Genomic DNA, 15,942 nt, shown 5'->3' with positions numbered 1-15,942 from the left:
CCACCTGATGTCATCCCACTGTCCCACATAGTCACCCTGTCCATCCTTGAACTGCCCATGCTCCATCTCTCCACAGGCCTCTGGACAATGCACCTGTGTGACTGTTACTCTGGACTCTGCCATGGACATTCCTTCACCATAGCCCCCACCCACTTGAAACCACCCATCCCATTTTGAGCACTTAAATAAACACCTATTTTGCACCAAAATATCTGGAGTCTGGCTGTGATTTCAATAGATTGTAATTGACATGACAGTGCAAATATGTCCTTGTACATGGTGAAGTCAACAAACAGCTGCCACAAAGCTGTAGTCCATGGGGAAACGAAGCACAGGACTCGTAGTGGGGACCCCAGATCTGAAATAGGGAGGGAAAAGCCAAAACTCAGTCATCATACACTGGGGCAAATAGACAGGCAGCAGAGATGCTGGAGAGTAGTTAACTTTTACTAAATTATCTTTGAAATGTTACCTGTGTCCTATTGGAAGTACTGTTCAATGATTCTGTCCCTGTTGTCTGTTTCAGCCCCGTCGTCTTCCTCCTCGTCACTCTCCTCAGGTTCCACCGCTGCCACAACACCACCGTCTCGACCATCCTCCTGCAGGAAAGGCACCTGGCGGCGCAAAGCCAGGTTGTGAAGCATGCAGCAGGCCACGATGATGTGACACACCTTCTTAGGTGAGTACATTAGGGATCCACCTGTCATATGCAGGCACCGAAACCTGGCCTTTAGGAGGCCAAAGGTGCGTTCGATCACCCTCCTAGTACGCCCATGGGCCTCATTGTACCGTTCCTCTGCCCTGGTCCGGGGATTCCTTACTGGGGTCAGTAGCCACGACAGGTTGGGGTACCCAGAGTCCCCCACTAGCCATACACGGTGTCTCTGTAGCTGTTCCATCACGTAAGGGATGCTGCTATTCCTGAGGATGTAGGCGTCATGCACTGACCCTGGGAATTTGGCATTTACATGCGAGATGTACTGGTCAGCCAAACACACCACCTGGATGTTCATTGAATGGTAATTTTTTCTGTTCCTGTACACCTGCTCCCTGTCTCTTGGGGGAACCAAAGCCACATGGGTCCCATCAATGGCACCAATTACGTTGGGAATATGTCCAAGGGCGTAGAAATCACCCTTCACTGTAGCCAATTCGCCCACCTCAGGGAAAATGATGTAGTTCCTCACGGATTTCATCAGGGCAGACAACACTCTGGATAACACCTTCGAAAACATGGGCTGAGACATCCCAGAAGCAATTCCCACGGTTGTCTGAAATGACCCACTTGCCAAGAAATGTAGTACTGACATGACCTGCACCAGAGGGGGAATCCCTGTGGGTTGGCGGATGGGGGACATCAGGTCGGGCTCCAGCTGGGCACACAGTTCATGGATAGTGGCACGGTTAAGACGGTAGGTCAGGATAATGTGGCGTTCTTCCATTGTCGACAGGTCCACCAGCGGTCGGTACACGGGAGGATTCATCCGTCTCCTCGCCCAACCCAGCGGACGGTGCCTAGGAAGGACAACATGGAGCACACAGTCAAGCAACCCACAGGTACGTACTCACAGCTAGCACAGTATACGATTCTCTATGCAGTGAATGGCGTGTCTGAGTGGCTATGCAAGGCCTAGGCCTGTGTGACGCAGTTGAAATTGAGCCATGTGGGCCCTGGAAATGGCGGCTGCCTGACCTGTGAAGTGTGACAATGGGATGTGAGGTCAATGCGCTGGCGTGGCACACCGCGGCGGGCGGCGGGCGAAGACCGCGGCGCGAAGCTGCATTGGTTAACATTGAAGCCTATGGGTTTCAGGAGCCAATGGCGAAGGGCGCCGGCGGTGGCGGGACGCACCGCCGCGGTACGCACCGCCGCGGACGTGACCGCCATTTTCTATCTACTTATCCACTTGCGACTTGAACTTTCACAGGAGAGGACCTATACTGCAAGTGTTGCTGTGACCTCGGTCTGGAAGGGACAATGGCTGCTGCGCCTGGGGAAAGGGCCCCTGCCTTCACTGGAGAGGAGTTGGAGAAACTTGTGGATGGGGTCCTCCCCCAGTATGCGCTACTCTACGGTCCTCCAGACCAACAAGTGAGTTTAATTCAATATGGATTTGGGGCCACTGGCTGGCTTGGGGGCCTGGCGGGGATGGGGGGCATGTTGGGCCTGGCGGGGGGCCTGGCGGGGATGGGGGGCATGTTGGGCCTGGCGGGGGGCATGGCGGGGGGCCTGGCGGGGATGGGGGGCATGTTGGGGCTGGCGGGGGGCCTGGCGGGGGGCCTGGCGGGGATGGGGGGCATGTTGGGCCTGGCGGGGGGCATGGCGGGGATGGGGGCATGTTGGGCCTGGCGGGGATGGGGGGCATGTGGGGCCTGGCGGGGGCCTGGCGGGGATGGGGGGCATGTTGGGCCTGGCGGGGGGCCTGGCGGGGATGGGGGGCATGTTGGGCCTGGCGGGGGGCCTGGCGGGGGGCCTGGCGGGGATGGGGGGCATGTTGGGCCTGGCGGGGGGCATGGCGGGGATGGGGGGCATGTTGGGCCTGGCGGGGGGCCTGGCGGGGATGGGGGGCATGTTGGGCCTGGCGGGGGGCCTGGCGGGGGGCCTGGCGGGGATGGGGGGCATGTTGGGCCTGGCGGGGGGCCTGGCGGGGATGGGGGGCATGTTGGGCCTGGCGGGGGGCCTGGCGGGGATGGGGGGCATGTTGGGCCTGGCGGGGGGCATGGCGGGGGGCCTGGCGGGGATGGGGGGCATGTTGGGCCTGGCGGGGGGCCTGGCGGGGGGCCTGGCGGGGATGGGGGGCATGTTGGGCCTGGCGGGGGGCATGGCGGGGATGGGGGGCATGTTGGGCCTGGCGGGGGGCCTGGCGGGGGGCCTGGCGGGGATGGGGGGCATGTTGGGCCTGGCGGGGGGCCTGGCGGGGATGGGGGGCATGTTGGGCCTGGCGGGGGGCCTGGCGGGGATGGGGGGCGTTGGGCCACTGGAAAGGAAAATGCTGAGAAACTTGAACGTGGTATTTCTCCCTCCCTGTACGTGTCACATAGGTCCGCGCCCATGAGAAGATCGGGATTTGGCGTGCCATCGCCAAGGAAGTCCGGGCCCTGGGGGTCCACCATCGACGGGGCACCCACTGCCGCAAGAGGTGGGAGGACATCCGCCGCGGGACCAAGAAGACCGCCGAGTCTCTGCTGGGGATGGCCTCCCAACGTAGGCGGGGTGCCTGCCGTCAACTGAGCCCCCTGATGTTCCGGATCCTGGCGGTGGCCTACCCTGAATTGGATGGGCGCGTGAGGGCAGCACAGCAGACACAAGGGGGTGAGTACAAGCATTATCTACTCTGTTGTCGCGCAGTGGAGGTGTCTGGGTGGGGGAGGAGGGCTGGGGGTCCCCCTAGGCCAGGGCGATATCTGTAGGCTGGGCACCCCCGTAAGCCCCTGTGTCCCCAGCCACCACCCTCAGTAGTTTGTCAGTACAGCCATCCCTGGGCCGTGTCATCCATGGGTGCAGTTGTCAACTCTAGGCGTGTAGGGCATGTTCCACGGAATGCGTAGCGTACCCCAAGTGCGCAACTTATTGCAGGGGGCATCTGTGTCTGTCATGTCCGCTAACTGTACCGGAGATCCATGTACTCAATATCCCTTTATTTCTCTCTCCCCCCCCCTTTTTGTTTGTCTTTCTGTGCTTGTGTGCATCAGCATCATCAGGCGGAGGAGAAGTGGCATCAGGGCAGGAGGGAGCTGCATCTCACATGGCCCAGGAGGGCCATGCCACAGAGTCAGACTGGACCAGCGAGACGGAGGGCGAGGGGAGCTCCACGACGGGGACGACTGGAGCCTGCAGCGACACGGACACGTCCTCGGAAGGGGGCTCCCTTGCGGGGGTGGCACCATCCGTGCCCCCCGCCATTACAGGTACAGCCGCCACCCAGCGCACCATCTCCGCCCTCCCAGCAGCCCCTCAGCGTTCGCCCCGTGCCCGCTCTGCCAGGAAGCCGGGCATCTCCTTCGCCCCAGGCACCTCAGGCCCTGCCCCTGTTACCCCCGCTGCCCTCAGTGAGGAGGTCATTGACCTCCTCCGAACGCTCATTGTTGGGCAGACTACCCTTTTGAATGCCATCCAGGGGGTGGAGAGGGAGGTTCATCGCAGCAATGCGTACCTGGAGGGCATTCATTCGGGTCAGGCTGCCCATCAGCGATCGTTCCAGGCTCTGGCCTCAGCACTGACGGCAGCCATTGTCCCTGTCTCCTGCCTGCCTCTACTAACTCCCTCCTCCCAGTCTCCTGTTCCTCTGCCTGTCCCACCCACACCATCAGACCAGCCTGCACACACCTCAACACCCAAGAGAAGCTCATCCAAACATAAGCACCACAGATCACGCAGACATTCACACACGCAACATTCCGATGCAGACATGCCAACAGTCACTACCACCTCTGTGACCCCCACCTCCTCGTCTCCCTCCTCCCTCCCTGTGACGTCTACACTCACACCTCCATTCACCTCACCATCAGCCAGTGTTTCCATCACCAGCACACCCTCCACTCCAGTCCGCACACGTGCAGTCACCACCCCCACTGCCATTTACACGTCCCCTGTGTCCTCTCCCACTGTGTCTGTCACCCCCTCTTCCACACCACACAAACGCAGCCACCCACCCACCCAACAGCCATCCACCTCACGACAGCCTATCCCTCCTGCACCTGCACCCAAAGACAGCAAACGTGACTCACCTACAACCACATCCTCTCCCTCCACTCCCATTCCCACTGTACCTACCACTCTCCATTGTCCCAAGAAGCTCTTCCTCGCCACTACTAACTTCTTTCCTGACCCTGAGCCCCCCCCTCCTTCTCGTCGGGGTAAGAAGAGCACCTCAGCCACCACCAGCCCTGCAGCCCCCTTGACAAGGGTGCAGGGGTATTGGAGCCCGCCAGCCCGCATGTCTGGATCTTCGCCCAGCAGCAAGGGGACAGCCAGCCCACCCCCTGGGAAGAGGAGCAGAAGGCGGAAGGGTCGCCGCAGGAGCCCGCCTTCTACATCCCCCCCGGACACCACCCAGAGACAGTCACCAGCCACAGCTCCAAAGGGAGGAAAGGGCCACAGGCCCACGACTAAGGAGGGCAAGGGCAGCAAGTCAGAGAGGTCAGGCAGCAGGCCTGCTGCCCAGGAGGAGCCCACAACCCCCATAGCCGCTGCCCCGGGAGGAACCGGCACAGCTGCCCCGGGAGAGCCCACCACCCCCATAGCCGCTGCCCAGGGAGGACCCAGCCCAGCTGGCCAGGAGGGCCCCACCACCCACAGCCCAGGTGGGCAGTGAAGGAGCACCATCCCCGCTGCCCAGGAGGGCACCACCAGGCAATTAGCAGTTGGCCATAGACCGTCCGCCGTCTCAAGAACCGCTGAACTGGGCCCCGCCGTCTCAAGAACCGCTGAACTGGGCCCTTCAGGGCAAGAACCGCTGAACTGGCCCCCGCCGTCTCAAGAACCGCTGAACTGGGCCCTTCAGGGCAAGAACCGCTGAACTGGGCCCTTCAGGGCAAGAACCGCTGAACTGGGCCCTTCAGGGCAAGAACCGCTGAACTGGGCCCTTCAGGGCAAGAACCGCTGAACTGGGCCCCGCCGTCTCAAGCACCGCTCCGCTGGGCCCCGCCGTCTCACGCACCGCTCCGCTGGGCCCCGCCGTCTCAAGAAACGCTGAACTGGGCCCTTCAGGGCAAGAACCGCTGAACTGGGCCCTTCAGGGCAAGAACCGCTGAACTGGGACCCGCCGTCTCAAGAACCGCTGAACTGGGCCCTTCAGGGCAAGAACCGCTGAACTGGGCCCTTCAGGGCAAGAACCGCTGGCCCTTTGGCAGACGTGGCAGGGCAGGATCTATCTCGGGCAGGGCTGCAGGATGTCCTCTGGCCAACTTGCCTCCTCCAGTGGCAGTGGGGTCTGTTATGGACTGTATGGACTGTGGCTTTGCTCTCCCCAGGATGGCCCAGTGGGCAGGCCACCCACTGTATGGACTGTATGGACTGTATGGACTGTGGCTTTGCTCTCCCCAGGATGGCCCAGTGGGCAGGCCACCCACTGTATGGACTATATGGACTGTGGCTTTGCTCTCCCCAGGATGGCCCAGTGGGCAGGCCACCCACTGTATGGACTGTTTGGACTGTGGCTTTGCTCTCCCCAGGATGGCCCAGTGGGCAGGCCACCCACTGTATGGACTGTATGGACTGTGGCTTTGCTCTCCCCAGGATGGCCCAGTGGGCAGGCCACCCACTGTATGGACTGTTTGGACTGTGGCTTTGCTCTCCCCAGGATGGCCCAGTGGGCAGGCCACCCACTGTATGGACTGTATGGACTGTGGCTTTGCTCTCCCCAGGATGGCCCAGTGGGCAGGCCACCCACTGTATGGACTGTTTGGACTGTGGCTTTGCTCTCCCCAGGATGGCCCAGTGGGCAGGCCACCCACTGTATGGACTGTATGGACTGTGGCTTTGCTCTCCCCAGGATGGCCCAGTGGGCAGGCCACCCACTGTATGGACTGTTTGGACTGTGGCTTTGCTCTCCCCAGGATGGCCCAGTGGGCAGGCCACCCACTGTATGGACTGTATGGACTGTGGCTTTGCTCTCCCCAGGATGGCCCAGTGGGCAGGCCACCCACTGTATGGACTGTATGGACTGTGGCTTTGCTCTCCCCAGGATGGCCCAGTGGGCAGGCCACCCACTGTATGGACTGTTTGGACTGTAGCTTTGCTCTCCCCAGGATGGGCCAGTGGTCATGGAGTCCCCTCGTGGATCTGGCGTCGTGTACTCAAGTGGCTGAGGTGCCCCCCCTTCCCTTCCCCCTGAGGTGCCTGTCCTATTTTCTTTCTGATGCCCCTGCAGTGTTCTCTCCGTGGAGTTCTTGTCGTGGGACTGGGCCTTGCCCCTTTGCACAGGACCCCTGTGATCCACGGACAGTGGTTGGACTACATTTAGTAGCTGTATATATTTTGTACATAGTTTATTTATTAATTGGGATTACTGGTGTACATATTTCAATATATCTGCCCGTTTATGATCTCTTCTTTTGGTCTTTGCATTATTTCGGAGGGGGATGGTTTGTGGGTTGTGACAGTGATCTGTGGGAATGCATTGATGTGTGTGTTGTAGTGGGTGTGGGTGTGTGCCGGTAATCTTTTCCCTCCCCTGTGTCGTAGGTGCAGTACTCACCGATGTCTTCCGCGCCGCCGGGCGTGCTCCTGGTATATGAGCAGGAATAGGAGTGCGGGGATGACCTGCAACTCTGGCTCCATACTGCCGGAATCTCGCGTGGAGTGCGTAGAGGTGAGCGTTTTCCCGTTCGTAGTCTGTTTCCGCCGTGTTCTTATCGGCGGTGCTCCCGCCCCGGAAAAGGTGGCAGATTGGTGGGTCGTAATAGGGTGGGCGGTACATTGTCTGCCGCCGGGCTGTTGGCGGCTGTTGTACCGCTGTGGCGGTCGGAGTGTTAAGTTGGCGGGCTGTGTTGGCGGTTCCCGCCAGGGTCAGAATTGCATATTTTAGACCGCCGGCCTGTTGGCGGCTTGGCCGCCGCTTTATCACCGACCGCCAGGGTCAGAATGAGGGCCTTAGTGTGGGGGAAGGGTTTGCATACACTTTAATCAAAACCTGCTCAGATGGGTTACAAGTAGAAATGAGCCTTCTTCTGCACTCTAGAAAATTTATAGGCGCTCCAAAGTAACCCCTCTTTTAGTACACATATAATCGTAAGTAGAACGTACTGTGACAACTTTAAAACTAGCTGTCTCTCCTTCTCATGTTTCTATAGTGTAAAGAGATGTCACTATGAAACACTATACCACATGCCTTCCATAATCAGGATGAGAAACACTAAAAATCGTGTCAAGCGTTATTTTTCTTAATTACACAGATGATCAGACTAGAGAGCCAATGAAAGATATTTGCACAAGTGAACCTAAAACTGCCTATGTTGGACCTCTTCAGCGTTGTTGTGGTCTTGCCCATTTTGATCCTATCAAAATAGTTTTGCCACGTTTCACTATTCTGATCGATCCTTAAGTATATTCTATACCAGTCACTCTTTTTAGTGTATGCATGACAGCATGCTAAAATGTTGCTCCTTAAAGAAAAAGATTATTGGATTCAAATTGGGTTTCTGCATTAGTGCTTATAATATTAAACTTAATGTCCTGTATATCAGATCCAAACACCCAGTATAAGCTTTTTATACACAGAAGTGAGCTAGATGATCTTGGAGGATTATATGGCTCTCTTTTTGGTTGCTTGCTGAGCTCTAGGTCGTACATTACAATCAGTGTAAAAGGTGGACGAGGAATGTAAAATAGAAGATCAAGAAATGCCCTGATGAATGTTCCATAAAATATAAGAAAAAAGCTTCGAACAACTACAAAGAAAGAAGCAACAAAAGAATATACTAAATGTTAAAAGAATAATAATGCAGATATCAGGCTAAAAGTGTTTATTGTCTAATGGTAGTTTAGGGCTAGTGGCCTATAACAATTGTTCATTCTAGAAGCACATTAAAGTCTAAGGAGGTAAATAAAATGTTCACGAAAAATCATTGCATTATAATGGGTCTTCTTTAGCTCCCATCTTTCTTGAGCTTATCCTTCTATGGCGCTGAAAAGACAGGACTTAGCTGCCATACTGTAAGTTATTTTTGCACTTTGTCATTTTTGAGGGACAAAGCTCTATTAAAAGAAAGTTGACCATAGCCTCTTAGTAATAAAGTTATAACAAAAGTCAGGTGTTTGAGCTCTCGTAAGGCGAAGAACATGCTCTAAATGGCTGTGTGACCATTTTGTTTTTAAATAATTGGTGGAGTTTTATCCATTATTCAAACACAAAAATATTGTACTTGCAAGAATCCACTATGATAATTATTTCAGAATGTTATTACTACATTGGTATTAAGAACCCAAGAGTGTTACCAGCAATTTTAGGCATGGAGGCAGCACACATGTTGTCCAGGAAAGCAGCTTATGACTGAATGCTGCATTCAAAGTGTCCTCAAGTGTTTGCACTGCATAGACTGCACTGGTGTTTCTGCACTGGCAGTCAACTGAAGGCATGTTATGTGAGTTGTACGAGTGAGCAGCAATGCTGGACCTGCAGAATAGCACATTACAACGCAGACAGACCAATGCCAAACATGGATTTCTTCTTCATAGGCATTAAAGATGGCAAGAATTTCACGATGGGGAAATGGACAATCCTTACCATCTGTCCTTCCCAAATGGTGGTGTGCCCAGGGAAACCTCTCTGAGACTTCCTCCCTGAAATGAAAGAAGTGTTTTTCCTGTGATATCAGTTCCTACTTAAATTATATATAAAGAAGGCATGTGATCGTCCCCTTACTTTTCATCATGTCCATTGTCTATGTGCTACTGTTTTTGGATCTGATGTCAGGGGGACTTTGGTGTCTTGATATGCATGTCTACCTTAATCTGCATCAACAGAAAAAGTTAGAAGTTTACCTTGGTGGTTTTTAACTATTTTAACTATTTGCTATCTGGGAGCAGCATTGTGGCTACTAGCAGTAGTTTGCCTTTTCTTAAGCAATTAGGAAGTCGACTGAACTGGCCTTCTCAGCATCTAGTCCTTTACAATTATACACAGAACACTTTTGGGCTGTTAATTCCAGTGACTTCATAACTTACGATTATTGAAAACAATTTTAAAATGATAATTTGAGACCTGTTTACGGGTCAAGTACATTACAGTTAGGTCAAGTAGATTATATAAGTTACTCGACCTTCAGGTCTTGTAACATTTTTATGATTTTTCGAGCCCTGATAAGTCACCTCTATGGCAGGCCCTCCAGCCTTGAGAGCAGGGTGCAGAGGACCTGTGTGTGAGGCACCCCTGCACTAGCAGAGGTGCCCCTATGACTTCCAGGACCATTTTCCCAGACCTCGTAAGTGTTGGGACACCATTTTACGCGTGTATTGGATATAGGTCACTAACTATACCCAGCTTCTTAATGGTAACTCTGAACATAGGCATGTTTGGTATCAAACATGTTGGAATCATACCCCAAGGCTTTTGCAAGCATTGGTTGTATGATTCCATGCACTCTGGGGGCTCCTTAGAGGACCCCCAGTATTGCCATTCCAGCCTTCTGAGGTTTTCCAGGCAGCCCCAGTTGCTGCCACCTTCCAGACAAGTTTCTGCCTTCCTGTTGCTTGAGCAGTTCAGGCCCAGGAAGGCACAACAAAGGATTTCCTTTGGGAGAGGGGTGTTACACCCTCTCCCTTTGGAAATAGGTGTTACAGGCTTGGGAGAGGTAGCCTCCCCAAGCCCCTGGAAATGCTTTGAATGGCACATTTGGTGCCCTCCTTGCATATTCGAGTCTACACTGGTTCTTGGACCCCCAGTCTCTGCTCTGGCCCAAAACTGGACAAAGGAAAGGGGAGTGACCTATCTCCTGTTCATCACCACCCCAGGGGTGGTGCTCAGAGCTGCTCCATAGGGTCCCTGGGTTTTGCCATCTTGGATTCCAAGTTGGCAGGGAACTCTGGGAGCATCTGAGTAGCCAGTGGCAGCAGGTGACGTCACAGCCCTCCCCTGATAGATTCTTACCGGTTTAGCTGACAAATCCCCCTTTCAGGGCTATTTAGGGTCTCTCCTTTGGGTCGTTCTTCAGATTCAGATTGCAAAACTCCACCAGGAATCCTCTGCATCCTCTACTTCTCACCAAAGAAACTGCATCTGGACCCTCCAGGAACTCTACAAACTGCAACAAAAAAGCAAAGACGACTTTTGCAACATTGTATCTTCATTTCATGCCAGCAACTGCAGCTGTGCATCCTCAGAGGACAGCCTGTCTCTTCAGCCTGCACCACAAGTGCGAAGGAATCTCCCTTAGAGTGAAGGAATCACTCCCCTGCTTCAGTAGGCACCTCACTGCAACGACAACTGGCTGTGTGGACCCCCTCTCCTGACAAGCTGTGTGGATCATGCATCATGGGTAGTGGACTGAAGTGGTCCCGACAGTCCTGATGTCCTACTGTCCAACTTTGGTGGCGGTAAGAGCTTGCCTCCCCATGCAAGACAGTACCCCCATGCACTACATGTTTTGCAGTTGCCAAGGCTTGTTGGCATCCTTCCTGCACAGTGAAGCTCAAGCCCCCAGCACTCTATCCTGCGACGCACATCTTCCTGAGTGGTTCTACGGAGGCGTGGGAGCCTTTGTTGTAGTGCTGCGTGGGCCTCCTTTTGCTCCTCATTTGTCCTTGTGCTGTGGGACTCCTGTGCATGCTGCCTAGTCTTCTGTGGGCTCTTTGAGTTGCTGAGAGCCCCCTCTGCCTCCTCCTCTTGGGTAGAGTCTACCAGGTCCCTCCTGGTCCTGAGCAGCACCATGAGCTTTACGTGTGCCAAGGTTTGTTGGCGGACTCCAGTGACGCAAACCAGACTTCAATCTTTAATTCGGCATGGCACATCATCTGCACCAACCAGGAACCCAAATCCATCGTCTTAGGTGCAGTACTGACTGTTCTCCTTCCCTGGTGGTTATTCTTTTGCACCTTCATCCAGGTTAGCAGAGGCTCCTCTTCTCCCTGGACTCTTCTGTGCTTCTTGGACTTGGTCCCCTTCTTCCACAGGTCTCCAGGTCCAGGAATCCACTATTGGTGTCTTGCAGTCTCTTCTGGTTCTTGCATTATCTCCTTTCTCGTGTTTCTATGTGTTCTCAGAAAGTTACTGTGTTTTACCCCTACTTTCCTGGGCTCTGGGGTGGGTTCTAGTACTTACCGCTGGTGTTTTCTAGTACTCTCAGCGCCCCTCTACACACGCCTAGGTGGAAAACCGACATTCATATTCAACTTTCTTAGTAAATGGTTTGTGTTCCCCAGTTCTAACTACTTTGAGTTTCACTAATTGCACTGTTTTCTAACTGTTTCTATGCATATTATATGCATATTTATGCATACTAGTGTATATAATTTTTGTATTACTTACCTCCTAAGGGAGTATAGTCTCTATGGTATTTTGGTATTTGTGTCACCAAAATAAAGTACCTTTATTTTGTAACACTGAGTATTTTCTTTCATGTGTGTGAGTACTGTGTGACTACAGTTGTATTGCATGAGCTTTGCATCTCTCCTAGATAAGCCTTGGATGCTCAGCTACAGCTACCTCTAGAGAGCCTGACTTCTAGACTCTCCCGACATTTCACTAATAAGGGATAACTGGACCTCGTATAAGGTGTAAGTACCACAAGTACCCACTACAAACCAGGCCAGCCTCCTACAGTGTCCCACTCTGCCTAAAGCCAAGATGGTAACACTCTTATCCCCTTGTGCAGAATCTGTGAGCCCACCCAAGAAATGCAGTCAAAGAAATTGTCAATCCCCACCACTGTGGTCAATCTAAACCAGTTATTTGGGCAGTCCCTCTCTCACTGGGTTTGGTACCTGACTGACTAGGAGAACAAAGAAAGGCCCTGCCTAGGTATCAGCTACCACTTGCCTGTGACAGGGTAAGCCCCTCTGATGTTAATCAAGTTCATGGGCACAGCTCAGATGGTCATCCTGCTGGTGGAACAGATCCACCCCCAAGGCTTTGTCCTGGTGTGGGAAAAGTTTTCACCTTTTTTCAAGAGGGCTATTCAGCTACCATGTGCAGGGGAGATCATGCAAATAGGCCTCTAGAGTGTTTAAGTATGGGAAATGTTAAGTGTCTGAAAGTCCTTTTCCAAAATATGCATTACTAATCAGACTTCACCAGTAAATTTGGCTTCTAATAAATAATCCAAAAAGTCCAAATAATGAAGTTAGTAGCAGTTTCCTAGGCAAAAATAACAGTGTTAAATTTTTCACTGCATCTCGATGCTCTCCTATGGAATAGCTAACCTTGCTACATTGAAAATAGCTTTAAACCTTTTCACTGTAAAGACATTTAACATTAAACCTTTACATGTACTACGTTTAAATACCATGCGCCCTGTCTTTGGGGCTGTAAGGCCTAAAAAGGATGGTAGTTGAATTATTCATATTTAAAAAGAAGGTTTGACCTGTCAAAAGGGGTTGTTCATCATGTAGTAGGGGCAGTACATGCACTTTATCTCTGGTTAGCACAAGGACAGAAAGCAAAAATAGGATTCAGTAAAAAGGCAAACAATGCAGGCGGACCCTGCAGAAAGTGTAAATTACCTACAACAGGATTGAAAACAAACAACAGCCTAAAACCTGGTACTGGTAGACTATGCTCACATTTATCTAGCAATAGTCCTGGAGATACAACTTACAAAATAAATGGTAAGCATGTGCTTACATGGTTATTGAAGTTAATTAAGTTAATGACAAGCAGTGCTGCCAGGATCCTTAAACTGCCTCAGTGACTTAGGGCATGAATTAGAACTAGGGCACGGGTTACTCTGTCACAAATGTGACGGATGTCCTGTCTGCTGAAATCTTAATCCTATTATATCCAATGTGATTTAGATTTCGGGGGATGGGACAGCCATCACCGTTATGATGGAGTAACCCGTCCACAAAGTTCTAAATCAGGCCCTTACTTAGAAAAAGTAAAGTTACTACAGCGCAGTGAGCCAAGAAAGTTGAGGTGGTAAAAAGGACAAACTAAGGCTGTAATGGAAACTCAAATAGTTGTTGTCAGACATTTCCAATGTTCAAGTGCCACTTGGAGGTGACAGTCAAATAATGTTAAGAATTGGAAAGGTGAGGACCACTGGATAACATATTAAAATCATTGGGAACAGCTGGGTATTTATGAACAGAACCGATATGTCTTTTCAAATTATTTCTTTAGAAGGAGAAAAAAAACATGTCATAATTGAATGCTCAAATCACATTCCAGTCACAAAACATCATAAAATATGTTTATGTTGTAATACCTCTTCGAATGCTTCTTCTTAACTTATTACAGAGCTCAATTCTAGGGTTCTCAGAACTCTCCTCCAATGGCCCAGGACTTTGCTCTGGCGATGAAGGTGCTTTGCTAAGATCAAGGGGTACTTTATTGGAGATAGGCGGCGGTGATGTCGCTGGGCTGTAAACTGAGGTGGGGCTGCTGGCACTGGAAGAAGTGGATAGATCTAAAGCCCCAATCCTTGAATTAATTGGGGAATTCAAAGACAGTTTTCTGGTCCTGACAGGTGAAGAAGTCCTAGACAGTGACACTGGGGGAGGAGATGAAAACTTGCGGCAAAGATGCGGTGACTTCCCATCATTCCCGTGGTCTCTGTTATTTTGACTGGTGGCAAAAAACAGCTCCAATGACCTTAAATGTTAAAAAAAATATATGTGTTAAACCACATACTACGAAAAGTGAAATAATTACACAATGTGCTGGGTATAAAACAAAGTAAGCTAAAAAGATTATTCAAAACTATAGACAGAGAGAGAGAGAGCATAATTAGGTAAGAAAAAAACTAACTTGCATAAATATCTTTGTAGTGTGAACATTTTGTTAATGGCTAGGCATAGTCAAGCAATAAACATATTTCGAGACAAAGCAATCTTGACTGAACAATCTCTAAGCATTTGACAGATATTTTGCACGTGAAATTAACAAAATTATGAAGGACAGCATTCTTATTCGATCTCCATAGGGCCAGCGACTCTCAACAGACATCCAAAACATTGTGAAATGCCTAAAACCCCACCCACTTCTCAGCAGAACCTATAACTGGCACTGTACATGACTCAGCTACTAATAGTACAGCAATTGCCTAATGTAAATTAAAACCTCTCTTCTGAATTACCTAAATCCCTCTGCGGCCTGAAATCACATTTTCTTTAAACACTGCACTGACCTAAATGAACTATACAATTATCAATCCATCTATCAGACCTGGCCATGACCACTGAAACTTTACTCTTGTATCAAGAAAAAATCTTATTTTGGTTCACTAGTCAAGCATCCAAGATGAACCACTGACAGGTCTTGTTTATGTTTTCCACCTCTTACGCAAATGAGAAGTTTAACTACAGTCGTCTTGACTTGGAGACCTTCGACATAGCTATAGAAAAATAACTTGAGAGCACTCAGAAATCTTGAACTGTAATAAACTGAACTTTTCTGGCTCAATTCCTTCACCAATGGTCATGGTTAGTACAAGTAAAAGACTCCTCCTTGGTGCAAACACTATATAGAATCCCACCTGGCTCTATCCTCCCATTCTCAGTTTTTATTCGCAATAGGGAGCCAGTGAGCACTAACTGGAAAGATAAATGAGTGTATCAGACTGCCAAGAACTTGAATACACTAAACTGCAGAGAAGAGTTACACTGGGACCCCTTAAAGAACTTCCATGAGTCTATACAAGCAGGAATGTGTTAGCAATTTCGTCCAAAACAAATGTCTTCCTTAATTTCTGCCATCGAGAACTGGATCTCATCCATCATATCAGCAAAGATCTTACACATGATGATTTGGAATCTGTGAACTTTAAGCTAGACAGCTAACCCTAACATAAAAATCATATGAAAGTAGTTCAATATCACCATGCCACTTAGAAAAATAAAACACATTAGACCTGATGTGTGAAAGGTAGCTTGCAAGCCAGGAGCTCTCAATTTCACACTTACTGGTTTGCAAACTGGCCTTACTTTAAAGATGGAACTGATGTACTAATCTGCCACATGGCAAAATGTATACTTGTGGATGTTCACAAAACGTTCTTCCTCATTAGTACTAACGAGTCAGGGCACATTTTGAGACTGTCCGTGAATGGCTGTGAATGGAGATGTAAAGACATGCTAGGGACGGCAGACCTCTATTCCTGCAGTCCCACTTCTAGTAAAGAAGCAGTAAGTGTCCCTCTTAAAGTGAAGTGGTACTTTAAAAACATGTTTACTTGCACGGACAATAGTAGGGAAGCATGCAGTGGCTCCCTGATAAACAGTCTACTCCTCCTGAGGCCACCCAACATGATTTCCAAAGGTGAAGCTGTCCAGAAAGCAATTTCTCA

At 51.0% G+C, this 15,942-nt stretch overlaps 1 protein-coding gene across 1 annotated transcript in view; it reads right to left on the bottom strand.

Annotated features, from left to right (window-relative positions):
- Positions 1-15,942, bottom strand: part of RASGRF2 (Ras protein specific guanine nucleotide releasing factor 2) — a 1,901,930-nt gene that overhangs the window by 798,075 nt on the left and 1,087,913 nt on the right. Inside the window, exon 15 of the mRNA XM_069224559.1 lies at positions 13,864-14,249. Within this exon, the coding sequence (XP_069080660.1) occupies positions 13,864-14,249 (386 nt within the window). The remainder of the gene's footprint in view (positions 1-13,863; positions 14,250-15,942) is intronic.

Source organism: Pleurodeles waltl, chromosome 1_1, assembly GCF_031143425.1.
Source record: "Pleurodeles waltl isolate 20211129_DDA chromosome 1_1, aPleWal1.hap1.20221129, whole genome shotgun sequence".
Classification (NCBI taxonomy): domain Eukaryota; kingdom Metazoa; phylum Chordata; class Amphibia; order Caudata; family Salamandridae; genus Pleurodeles; species Pleurodeles waltl.
The sequence above is the reverse complement of the archived record's forward strand: the minus strand, read 5'-3'. Positions and strand labels throughout refer to the sequence as shown.